General features: G+C 40.3%; 1 protein-coding gene across 3 annotated transcripts; it reads left to right on the forward strand.

The window, feature by feature from the left end:
* Positions 1-1,841: 1,841 nt before the first annotated feature.
* Positions 1,842-10,360, forward strand: aaas (achalasia, adrenocortical insufficiency, alacrimia). 3 transcript variants are annotated; one of them, XM_085782524.1, is made up of 17 exons: positions 1,842-1,971; positions 2,208-2,319; positions 2,862-2,989; positions 3,452-3,507; positions 3,600-3,691; positions 3,929-3,975; positions 4,307-4,405; positions 4,617-4,760; positions 6,465-6,585; positions 6,738-6,862; positions 7,180-7,240; positions 7,341-7,431; positions 7,551-7,647; positions 8,507-8,574; positions 8,686-8,767; positions 8,910-8,994; positions 10,126-10,360. In XM_085782524.1, exons 2-17 carry the CDS (start codon positions 2,209-2,211, stop codon positions 10,279-10,281), a joined length of 1,563 nt encoding a protein of 520 aa, XP_085638650.1. In that variant the 5' UTR covers positions 1,842-1,971; position 2,208; the 3' UTR covers positions 10,282-10,360. The 3 variants fall into 3 exon arrangements, with proteins under 3 accessions (XP_085638650.1, XP_085638649.1, XP_085638651.1); XM_085782523.1 differs by lacking the exon at positions 1,842-1,971 and having other exon boundaries at positions 2,159-2,319; XM_085782525.1 differs by lacking the exon at positions 1,842-1,971 and having other exon boundaries at positions 2,160-2,319; positions 7,554-7,647.
* Positions 10,361-12,127: the final 1,767 nt, after the last annotated feature.

Here is a 12,127-nt window from a genome sequence, read left to right on the forward strand (position 1 = left end):
AGTCATATTAGCATCACAGTGGATTGAAGGGACAAAACCACTGAAAACAGTAGGCTACATGTTCAGACTGTTCATTGTCAGTCAGTCAGTCTGTGATTATTTAGCAGACAGATACCAAGAGACACACTGTACACAATTCAAATAATGGCATTAAGACAGAATCAAAGCCGAGTTCGGAGGGAAAGAGAAGAAATGTTGTTGTTGTTGTGAAAATGGGCGAGCTCGTGAAGACGCTAATTTACACAAAATGGTCACGAGTCAAAACGAGCGTAAAATCGCGTATCTCGCGTTTGGTCGCGCGTCAGAACTCGAGCGAAAAAAAAGCGTTCCTCGTGTTTGGTGGGAAGCCCCTTGTGGGTCTTCCCACCAAACACGATGAAATAGACGAAGACGCGATGGTCCCGTCGCCAAAAAGAAATCGGGTGTATTGCTTCGCAAAAAAAAAAAGTCGCGTCTACCGCGTCTCGCGCCTAATCGCGTCTTTGCGTCACGGCCTTTTACACCGCGGACGTAACGAATAAACGGTGACGGTGTGAACGAACAACATAGAACAGGACCAGACGTGGCGTTGTTTCCTATTTTCACCGACAGCTCCACTCTCCCTTATTTACACTAACTACTGTTATTGTTGAGGCCAGAGAATTGTGGGATTTGTAGTTTTTGACCAATCGCAGGTTGTGCTCTTTCTTTTTGTGATTTTCCCGGTTCACACATGTTTTTTTTTTAGGGGCAAATGCGAGTGAAATGCTCGCCCATGGTGGGCATAAGAAAATGTAAGACCTGTCTAAAATTATTTAAGACTTGAACACAATAATTCAACAAATTTAAGACATTTTAAGACCTAAGATTTAGATTTTCACATTTTAGACTTTTTAAGACCCCGCGGATACCCTGTTATTTCATATAAAAGTTTAAGTGCATACATATTTTATGATGCTGTGTATTATATATTATATATTTAAGACCATCTTAGAATTTTCTAATAAATGTAATACTTTTTAAGGCCTTAATTTTAGATACATGAATTTTAGACTTTTTAAGGATCCGCGGATACCCTGCGCGCTCGCAGCAGGACAGATAATCAGATGGATAATCGGTAAAGTTAATAATTTCACTTAATGTGGCCATGAATAAATTAATTTCGATGTTTCGCCTGTTATTAAACGCAAATCTTGAATAGGTCTCCGCTGTTTTCACATTTAAAAAAGTCTTTGTTGTCTTTGTACAGTGACAATATGAGATTTGCTTGTAGCCACAGCACTTAAAAAACCCACTGTAACCTATTTTCATAGGCACACCAGCCTCGCTTTCAATAAAACACACACTCGCATTCCATAATTGCGATCAGTGAAATATATGTAAACAATAAAATACAATTTAAAGAAAAAAAATCCAAATTCTTCGACATATTTAAACTTTTAAAAAAAGAAAGAAAAAGTAACGCAATAGTTACTTTCCCTGGTAACTAGTTACTATTATAGTGAAGTAGTGGAGTTACTGACTCAGTTAGGCTACTTTTTGGGAGAAGTAATTAGTAACTATAACTAATTACTTTTTAAAAGTAACGTTCCCAACACTGTTTGTAATGTCTTCATTGTAACAAAATGCTATAAATGCTCACTGCATATTATTTCACCAACTATTTTATAATTATTTCTGGTAAATTGTTTTCAAAGTTTAAATCGAAAACACTATTTTAATCTTAGAAGGACAAGAATCCTAGAAGTAGGCTATTGAATTTGTCAACACATGTAGATGTTATAAATAAAGTTGCTTCGGGGGTAAAAAAAAAAAAAAAAAGCAGATATACGCAGTGCGCACGATTTGTCCCTCTGAGTTGCCGTAGTAGCCCACACGGCGGGATTGACTCGAAGACGGTACAAACTCACAACATCGTAGCCTCCACATTTTAACTTATCTTGAAAAGACACCGTGTGGAAATTAACCACGACACGCAGGACACACTATAAGGTAACGTACACAACCAGTTATAACAGCAACGAGTGACATAAAAGTAGTTTATCACCATAGCCGGTGGCTAGCTAGCTAACTTTAACCGTTAGTGTTGACGTCCATCATGTCACGCTAAGTTACATTCAGCTGTTCGGTTGTAAACATAACATAACATAAGTCTTTAACGTTACCTGACTGGTCCATAGTGTGAGTTTTTCCACGGTCTTGTGGTGATTGTGTTTCTCCGTGTTCAGGATGTGCTCTCTGGCGCTGTTTCCCCCTCCGCTGCCGTCGGGACAGACAACTCTGTGCGAGTCCAACAACGAGCTGCTGGCCGTGACCAACACCGAGGACCATCCCAAGCAGGTAGGAGTTTAACTTGACACGTACAGTACAGGCCAAAAGTTTGGACACACTCAATGCATTTCCTTTATTTTCATGACTATTTACATTGTAGATTCTCACTGAAATTCCACTAATGAACCCTGACAAGGCACACTGACACCTGTGAAGTGAAAACCATTTTCAGGTCAGGTTCACCTCTTGAAGCTCATCAAGAGAATGCCAAGAGTGTGCAAAGCAGTAATCAGAGCAAAGGGTGGCTACTTTGAAGAAACTAGAATTGGTGGGGGCAGAGATAGAGGAGGAGGAGGAAGAAGGAGAGGGAAAAAAAGAAGAAGAAAGAGAAGACAAAGAAGAAAATACATGTTTTCAGTTATTTCACACTTTTTTGTTAATTCGACATGTGTTCATTCCTAGTTTTGGTGCCTTCAGTGAGAATAAAGGAAACACATTGAATGAGAAGGTGTGTCCAAACTTTTGGCCTGTACTGTACATCTACTACGTTTTTTGTTTTAAATGTTTTTTTTAAATATAGGTCGTCGTTATATGGTCGTGTGTTTGTGCAGGAGTCCAGTTCCCTGAGTCTGTACTTCCCTCGAGAGTCTCTGAAGCTCCACAGTCGCACAGAAAACAGCAGCAAAGCAGCTTTTCTGGATCACTCTGAAACACTGTGGATGAGGAGTGCAGCAGCGTGGTAGGACACAATTAACCTGGCATACAGACCGTGTGAAGGACTGCTTACAGTTGCATAACTCTGACATGTTTTTAATCGTAATTATGTTGTTTCTGCCTGACCAACACAGGACTTTTGAAGATGGGTTCATAAGGATCCTTTTATATTTGTTTTTTTAAAGAACTACTATGATAGTATGCACTGAGCTGGGTATTTTCCAGTTGAATATAAAAAGCATCAGTGCTCTCTGGTGGGCAAAGGATGCAATGGATACATAGTTTTGAAGCTAATGTGCTATTTGTGTACAGCCATTTCTTGTAATTTTTGTGACTAGCATAATAAATGATGCGGATTTATCTTCACAAAGCTAATATGAGCTGATTACCTACAATATACACTGACAGGCATCATGGCCTATTGTGCTGTTGTGACCCAAGTCTGTTAGAGACAGAGATAACTTGCAACTTCTCTGGTCTGTTCCAGGCGGGATGGCGGTCTTACGGGGCTACTCACTGAAATTACCAACTCACAAACAGAGGGTATGTAAGACACACATACACATTACAGGTTTAATTTGATCTGATCCTACTTCTCCACTGATGTAACTTCCTTGTTTCTTGCTCTCTTCCAGTGCCTAAATGGCTTTCAATGAGTTCTGGTTGTACCCTGGCGTTGCTCCGATGGATCGCTTCTTTTCACGGCTCCTTGTTTCCTCATCTCTCAGTGAGTACCTTTCCACTCAAAAACTCTGGTTTCTTACTCTTTATTGTTTGTCATAGTTTAGCACATTGAAGTACATCATGTTTTTGTGTTTGGAGTTAAACTTTGTTAAGTATGCAACTCTTTTTAACAATGTAGTTGAACTTTTTTTTGGCGTGGAAACCTCTTATCTGACACAAAATAGTACTCAACTTATCATGTGTGTAATTGTGCATTATCTATTTGTCATTTGTTCCACAGCTGAGCAGTGAGGACATGATAGCTGAGTTTTCACAAGTGCTGAACTGGTGAGTGCCGATGTAGTAGTTGCCAATAATGTGGGTTTTTAGCAGAAGTTTACCCTCCATATTTAAGCGCAAGTTGCCATGATTGAAACAATATTAAATGTTGATTATGAGCAGAGAATAAACTATATCTTAAAAACGTTCTAGTTGTGATAAAGTCAAACAACTTCTGCATGCATTTTGGTTTTCTTCTGTGATGGACCAAACTTATAAGTTGCAGCTTTGTATAAATCATTTCAGTGCTGTATGATCTCCATATACTGTACATGCCCAGTTGATATATTGATGGAATAGATTAAAAGAGTTGTGCTTTAACCCCCTTTTGTGTTACCAGGTCCGACTGTGTGGTGCGAGCCTTTGCGTGGCATCCTCACACAGATAAATTTGCTGTAGCCCTCCTGGACGACTCTATTAAGATCTACAACCCCAAAAGGTACCACAACTATATTCTGAGAAACTAGCAGCTCAAGGAATAGAGGCTATACACTCAGTAAACTTATTTTTTTACCCAGCAACTAACTGGATAAACTTGAAATTCTTGAACGATCAGACACCACCACTACACAATCAATCACAAAGATAACTGTTGATAAATCTCTCTCGTGTAGAGGGAAACTCACTCTTCCTCTTCTGTTTTCTGTCAGTGCCACCACTCCCACGCTAAAGCACCGTCTACAGAGGAGTGTGGCAGCCGTGCAGTGGAAGCCGCTGTGTGCGTCTGCTTTGGCTGTCGCATGTCAAAACTGTTTACTGGTTTGGCACGTGGACCCCTGCTCGCTGTCAACCAGGTACGTAAACCCTTTCAGAACAACTGTGTTCAAAAAAAAGAAAAGAAAGATTTCAGAAATGACCTCGAAGTTACTCTTTTTTAATTTATTTTTTTAAATTACATTTATCTTTCTTGACACTTTTTGTATGTGGTTGTGAGCTGCTGGAAGATGTCACCCGGCCTTTCCATCATCACTGTCATCAAATCTGTAGCAAACACTGTCACTGCTCAAGCCAGCTCATTGTCAATAGTCGGTTTTAGCAAAAAAAATATATTAATCGATTTAGGCCTGCTACAATTGGCTAATTGGCAGGGAAGTATTTTTCATTTCATTTCATTTTGATTTATTCCATTCATGGTATACATTCTTCACAGGGTTGCACATATTTACATAATGTACACATTGTCACCATGTTCACCAAACAATGAAATTCAGTCATTATTGACTCACCCTCATGCTGATGAATACTTAGGAGTCGTTTTTTATTTCTCAAAGTGCATCTGGAGACCCGGGAGGGGGGTTCGTAGTCCAACGAAATCCTTATATGAGAGTCAATAGCGCCCAACACAAAAAGGTCCATAAAACTACACAAAAACCACAAAATGTTTGGGGCGGTGGTTAGAGCGGCCACCCCATGTAGAGGCTACAGTCCTCAACGCAGGCGTCCCCGGTTTGAATCCTGCGTCATTCCCCCTCTCTTTGCCTCCCCCTTTCCTGTCTATTTCACTGTGCTATCAAATAAAGGCAAAAAACTACACAAAAACCTTGTAATATTCCTCCTTACTGCTCGTTTGCTGCAGTCCAAGTGTCCTGAAGGGATATAGTCCAGAAACGACGTCATTTAGGACATTTTTACAGCCTCAACTCTCATTTCGTTGGACTCCTGGGTCTCCAGATGGGCTTTGAGGAATAAAAAACTACTCCAGAGTATTCATCAGCATGAGGGTGAATTTCGTTTTTTGGTCAACTATTCCTTTAAAGCAGATATCAGTGGCACGGCCGTTTCGGCTAATGCTGTGTTCAAGGCAGGCTTTTGAAACCGTAAGTTACAGCTTCAAGTCACAACTACGACTTGGTAGCGTTCCAGGTAGCCACTCGTAACTTCCGACCCGTGAACTCGTACCAGATCGAACTGGTATGACTTCACAGGAAGGAAAAACACAAAGTACGAGTTTCCTTGAACGCACCATGAGTTAGCAGCCCCCGCCCTTGTCAGGCATCAATTGGTCCTCGTGCTACGTCACCACATTCACGCGCATCCCTTGGCTGCACACACAGCCCTTCATGCCGTTCTCTCCCCTCATTGGATAACACTTGTATCCCACAAGGAAAATTTTCTCCTCGGGTTACAGCAGAGCAGAGTGACGGAGAGACTCGTGTTTAGGCTGAAATACTTCATGTAAGTGATTGCTGACGGAAAATAGGACTATTTAGGACTTATATTAACAAAAACATTCCACTGATATCTGCTTTAAGAAAAATATGTAATGCCTGTCAAAAAATTAATTCTTGATAATTAATTGCAGGCCTTACAGTTTTTGCTTGTTTTCTGTTGTACCCTGACCAGAATGAATGTGAAAGGTATTGAATCAGGTCTATGGGATTTAAAATGGGTTGTTAAAAGTCTTAAATTTTAACTCTTGCAGAAACCTTAAAACCCTCATACTGTCATGAACTTCTTCTCTCATGATACCTGGCTCTTCTTCCTCTTGACCCACCCAGGCCCTCGTCTGGCTGCGCTCAGGTTTTGTCTCATCCTGGTCACTCTCCAGTCACCTCCATCGCCTGGTCTCCAAGCGGCTCTCTCCTCGCGTCGGCCTCGCCAATGGACACTGCAGTGATGGTACGAGGGAACCTCTACATGTTGAATACCGATTGTTTAGAGTTAAAAAAACTTTGTTTATCCCTGCAGGGAAATTCAGAGTTGTTGTTGTTATTATTATTATTGTGACTGTGGGATGTTGTACTTCTTTATGACATCAATATGTGTTTCAGGTTTGGGATGTCGCAGCAGAAAGCTGTGTGCCACTTCAGCGGGTTGGAGGGGGCGGGGTCACCTTCCTGTCCTGGTCGCCTGATGGCAGCCACATCCTGACATCTACACCATCTGCCCTGTTCAGGTGAGAGACGGCAAGTTTCTAAAACACTCAGCTTGTTCCTACAGTACCGTCAGTCTTTTCATGTTGGGCTATATTTGTTCATTTCAAGTTAAAGATATGTAAAGCTGCCTGTGAACTTCTCTCCCTCATGATTAATGTGTGTGGACTCGTCACTGGCCTCTTGCCGTATTATAATAGAGCCCCACTCAACTTTCATGAATATTTATGAACATGTGAGGGATTAGTGGTAAAGTCTGGAGTTTAGCAGCGGTTATCAGATATTAGGTAGAAGAAAAGTGGAGCTTTTACACACAGATAAGTAAAGTTTCTTTCTTCAGGGTTTGGGAGACCAGGATGTGGACCTGTGAGCGATGGCCATGTGTGAAAGGGCGCTGCCAGGTGAGAGCTTGTCGCCATGTTTCAAAGTCATTCTTTAAAGAAGGTAACACAAAACATTTAACATCTTGTATTTATTCAACAATGTGTTTGTTTTGGTTAGTCTGGCTGTTGGAGTCCAGATGGGAGTCGTCTGCTCTTTACTGTCCAGGGCGAGACGGTCATCTACGCTCTGACCTTCACTGACACGCCAGGTGTGTGTGTTTTTCTTCTCATGTTGATAATTGATTTTTACAACTTCAGTGTGGGATGAAAAAGCATTTATATGGAAATGCAGACTCATGAAACTAACCTTTGGGGCGTTGTTGCCCAGCAGGGATTCCTACAGGCTCATCAGCGGGGCCACAGGCAGCAGCAGTGGTGGCTGACCTCTCAGAGACGACCTTTAACACGCCACAAGGAGACATCATGTAAGATCTTCAAACTCAACTGCTAATTGGCCTAAATATTTTAATAAATACAGAGGTAAGCAGAGGCTCAGCCCAGAGAGGAGGACAAGGGCAGACTGATGATGTAGCTTCAGTCATCAGGCGAGTTAAACTGTGTGTGCATCAGCCAACACAGGGCATCCAAATATTAAGTGCAATGTTGAGTGGTATGTACTTTACATACATATATTTTGCTATAGTTACAAGTTACTTCTCAGGGTAACACTCTATCATAAGTACACACTATTAAGCATTAATAAGTACTGAATTATTCATTTATACTGCATGAATACTCATTAGTATGTAGTTTATAAATACAGTTAGTGCTTCAATGGTGAGTAAAACATTTTTAACTGTGTTTATAAACTACATACTAATGAGTATTCATGTGTTAAAAATGATGAACTCAGTATTTAATGCTTAACTAATGCTTAATAGTGTGTACTTATTATAAAGCGTTACCCTTCTCAGATTAAGATTTTACACACTAAACATATGATCAATCTATGAGATATTGCGAACTTAAATACACCACACCACAGTTTAACACATGCAGTTAACTAAAACATTTAAATGCATCTTATATTTTAATACCTCAATAATAATCATCCAAAATATAACACTAAGGGCCATGCTTCATAATATCAACTTTTGCTTTTGATATTGAAGTATGTTTCGTCCCTAATACTCTGTATTTTTTGTTAAAATGCAGCACTTTTCATTTTTACTCTGTGGTTTGCTTAGTTTTATGTGGTTAAATGATATGAGTTGTCAGTACATTTTCTTCCACCCCCGGTTAATTTGATCCTGGTCACTGAGAGTCTGTCTGGTCTGTTGCCAGTGTCGGTGGAGAGATCCAGTGTTTAGCCTGGGATCCGAGAGGAGAGAGGCTCGCGGTGCTTCTTCAAGGTATTACTCACTTTACTTTTCTAGATGAATCCAGGCAGTTTTACAGTGGAGTCATTTTTACCAACAGTTTTAACAAATCGTCTCAGTCAGATGTTTTCTCTGTTCTTTCAGGTGACCCTCAGGCGGCCGACCGACCTGCGATCATAGCCGTGTTCAAGACGAGAACCAACCCCATTTTTGAACTTCTGCCATGGTTTGTACTTTCATGTGTGGTGTCACATTTCATGTTTGTGTAATTGGAGTAGAACTGAAACGTATAGTATTTTACAGCATAGTGCTACTGCTATAAAACTCCAGCTGCATGTGCTGAGTAATTCTTGTGTTTCTCTGTTCAGTGGTTTTGTGCAAGGAGAACCTGGAGCTGAGCCAAGACTGATGCAGTTCCACCCGAGTTTCCAGCACGGAGCTCTGCTCACTGTGGTCAGTCTCCACCTGTTTTTTCTCATATTAAGTTTTAGCAAACAACATGATTATTGGGGAAGTGTTTCCACACCTGTATGTTTAGCTCTCACAGTATAACTGGCTGGGGAACGGCTTGTTTTCCCCCACAGCTCTTACCGGGAGTGACGTTTTTGTGGGCGTTCCCTTGGTTGTCGACTCAATCTATAAACTTCAGCGGTTTTGTTTTGGCAGCGAATTTTGTTGCGGTTCATTCAGAGCTACTATAGACAGAAAACTTCCTCTTATTTGGGTCCAGGTTGCCTTGATATTATTAATTTTATTTTAAGGATTTTTGTTATTTTCTGATGCAAATCACTGTAAAAAAAATTGTGATGTGGATAATGCTAATCCAAATTTTCTGTCATAGCAATTATTTAATACCATAATATATAGGGGTGACCAAAGGCCAATTTATTTACTTCATGTGTCAAATATTGTGTTGGTCATAATACAGAACAGGTTGTGGCTCGTGTCTGTTGAAGTTGAAATATTTCCATGTTTGTCTATTTTGGGTCACATTAGAAGTCATCACATTTCAGGCCAAAGGTGAAGTGTTGGTGTTTTTACTGTTCTCCAATGTAAAAATGTGTCACGTTTGACCCTTAACATTATTCAAGGCTTAAAGCCATCTGCCTGTTGGTTGCCAGTGAATTAAATAATGTGTTACATAAACATTTTTAATATCACTCCCCGATTTCTTTTTGTGCCCCCAAATAGTTTACTTTAGGCATGCTCCTTGGGAAAAATGTTATGGTAGAGCCCTCGCTACCGCAAATGCTCAATAAAATGCTCCTGCGACACTTCATTGTGCTTTATTGAATGTATTTTCAACTACAAACAAGCCTAACACGCAACTTATACGTATATTGCAATCAATTTCTAATTTTGTGACTCCGCATTTCTTTTGTACGTTTTTTATTTGTCATGATAGGTCTTAAATTTCATCCATAATGGTCTTAAAAAGTCTTAAATTTGAGCTGGTGAAACCTGCAGAGACCCTGTACTCATTAGTCTAATTGTGAAGCAGGTGTCAGTCTCATTGAAGTATAAAAAGGCCTAGGCCTGAGTTCTCTGCCACCTTCACTCCTACCTTTCTCTCTCTGTTCACAGTGTTGGTCCACTGGAAGAATTACCCACGTGCCTTTCTACTTCCTGAGCGCTGGCGTTCCCCATTTTGGCCTGAGTGGCAGTCCCTTACTGCCGCGCCCACAGGAAAGACCTTCAGCCCTCGCTAATCAGTCGCTCTTCACAGAACTCATCTCTTGACCCAACATCACACGCACACAAGTCATTTTTGTTATTGCATATTGTCAATAAATGTGTAGAAAGTTCTTGTTATAAAAAACACGTTTCCTCATTTGTCAAAACATCGAGATAAAGAAGTGGAGGCTTTATGGTGCAGACCTAAAAACAGCAGTTTATCTTTTAGTCTAAAATTGTTAACTTTCTTTTTATAGTAGCTGCTAACAGTACACTGATATGGATACGTGTGTTCTTTCTGCATTTTGAAAAAACAACTTATGTCTTATTTCCTTATATATCTGGTAAAAAAAACAACCCAAAAAACAGTGAAACCTCTGCTGCTCCTTCTCAAATGACCCAAAAGCTCAGTGTGCCTCTTTCAGAACAGCTCAGCACTGTAGAGAAGCACAGAATAAATAAGTGATGGAGACATCCTGTGCCAGATGTGTCTAATAATATGCACAGTTTTTGAGGGAAAAAAAGAAAGTCTGAGCAGCAATATTTCACTGACAACGTGGAGATTTCCTCTGCTTCTGAAATCTGTGTTTTTATTTATTGCCAAGTACTAGGTAGCAGTTCCCTGCTGTGTTTCATGAGCCAAACTAGATCAAATCTGATCAGACCATTGACAGATAATGAGTCCTCCCCTCCATCCCTCACTAATGTGGATGCAGTCTCTTTGCAGTTCCTTTACAGCTGATTTTAGTTGCTCTGTTTCTCTTTTAAGCATTTTTCTAACATTTTAACCAGCATGTGTTTCTTGGCCGTTTTGTGTTTCATCTTAGTTATTTTCAGTCATTTTAAATGGATTTTTTCATCATCTATCATCTTTTGGACTCTGCCTCTCGTCCTGTGCCTGTAGGTCAGTTCAGTTATCCATCCATCCTGGTGTCTGATGCGAAGCTTAGCAGGTGCAGGGTTGCAAAACAGAACTTGAAGGACTCTGGACAGAAGGTGAAAAATGTCTTCTCCTTTGACAAATGTGTTAAAATGTCTTTGATATCTCACTTTTTCATTTGTGGCTGATGTTGATGGCACTTCCACAGAAGATTTTATACCACTTCCTTCTGCAGCAGTTCTCTCTCAGACCTTTGTGTTCAAATCTGATCTAATTACGTTTCCCCCGGTCTTTAACATTAATTGCCATTGATTTTGGTGAACAGTAATGCTGACATAGAGCATATCTTTATCTTTGTGTGTCTGAAATATTAAGTAGACCCTTTGTGTTCGGCTCATTATATACTCGGAGTAGGAATGTGTCACTGTGTGTGTGCAGGCTTAAGTCAAGCTGTCATTACTCAGTCAGGACAGACCGGAGAGGAAGCAGGCCGCAGCACGGACAGGTAGTGCTGCGGCTGTTCAGATGCATCATTACTCTACAAAATACGTGATTCCAGTCAACAAAATGTTCTTTATTTATGCCTATTAGTTCAGACAAACAGGAGCCAACGTCGCCCAGCCCCACCCTGAAACCGCAGAACGAATACAGTACGTTTGTTCCTTTTTGGCTTTGAGATTCACACTTGCATCAGTCTTAAGCTTTCGCACACTCACACACACGTGCACACAGACTACACACTCACAGTCAAGAGTAACTGACCTCAAGAAATACAAGTTTACCAAAAAAAATAGAACATTTAAGCACATATGAACGGTTCTGTTGAGAGAAGAAATACATCCCCACGCCATTTCTGTTTTTATTCAGAACTCAATTAAAAATCAACTTCATTCTTAATTCGGTTTTCCTTTTATTTTCCAATTTACAGCAATTAGAAGTGTAACAAAATAAAAACAAAAATGATCATGGTCATAATAAAATTAATTAAAAAAATGTACACGCCCTCACACACACAGAGACAACCCACCCTGG

Source organism: Trachurus japonicus, chromosome 7, assembly GCF_045865225.1.
Source record: "Trachurus japonicus isolate A0001 chromosome 7, Traja_1.0".
NCBI lineage: Eukaryota > Metazoa > Chordata > Actinopteri > Carangiformes > Carangidae > Trachurus > Trachurus japonicus.

Coding starts and splice junctions, on each gene's coding strand:
- aaas (XM_085782524.1), top strand. CDS start 2,209: ATGTGCTCTCTGGCGCTGTTTCCCCCTCCGCTGCCGTCGGGACAGACA. Junction 4,761..6,464: donor CCCTGCTCGCTGTCAACCAG/GTACGTAAACCC, acceptor TGACCCACCCAG/GCCCTCGTCTGGCTGCGCTC. Junction 8,768..8,909: donor ATTTTTGAACTTCTGCCATG/GTTTGTACTTTC, acceptor TTCTCTGTTCAG/TGGTTTTGTGCAAGGAGAAC.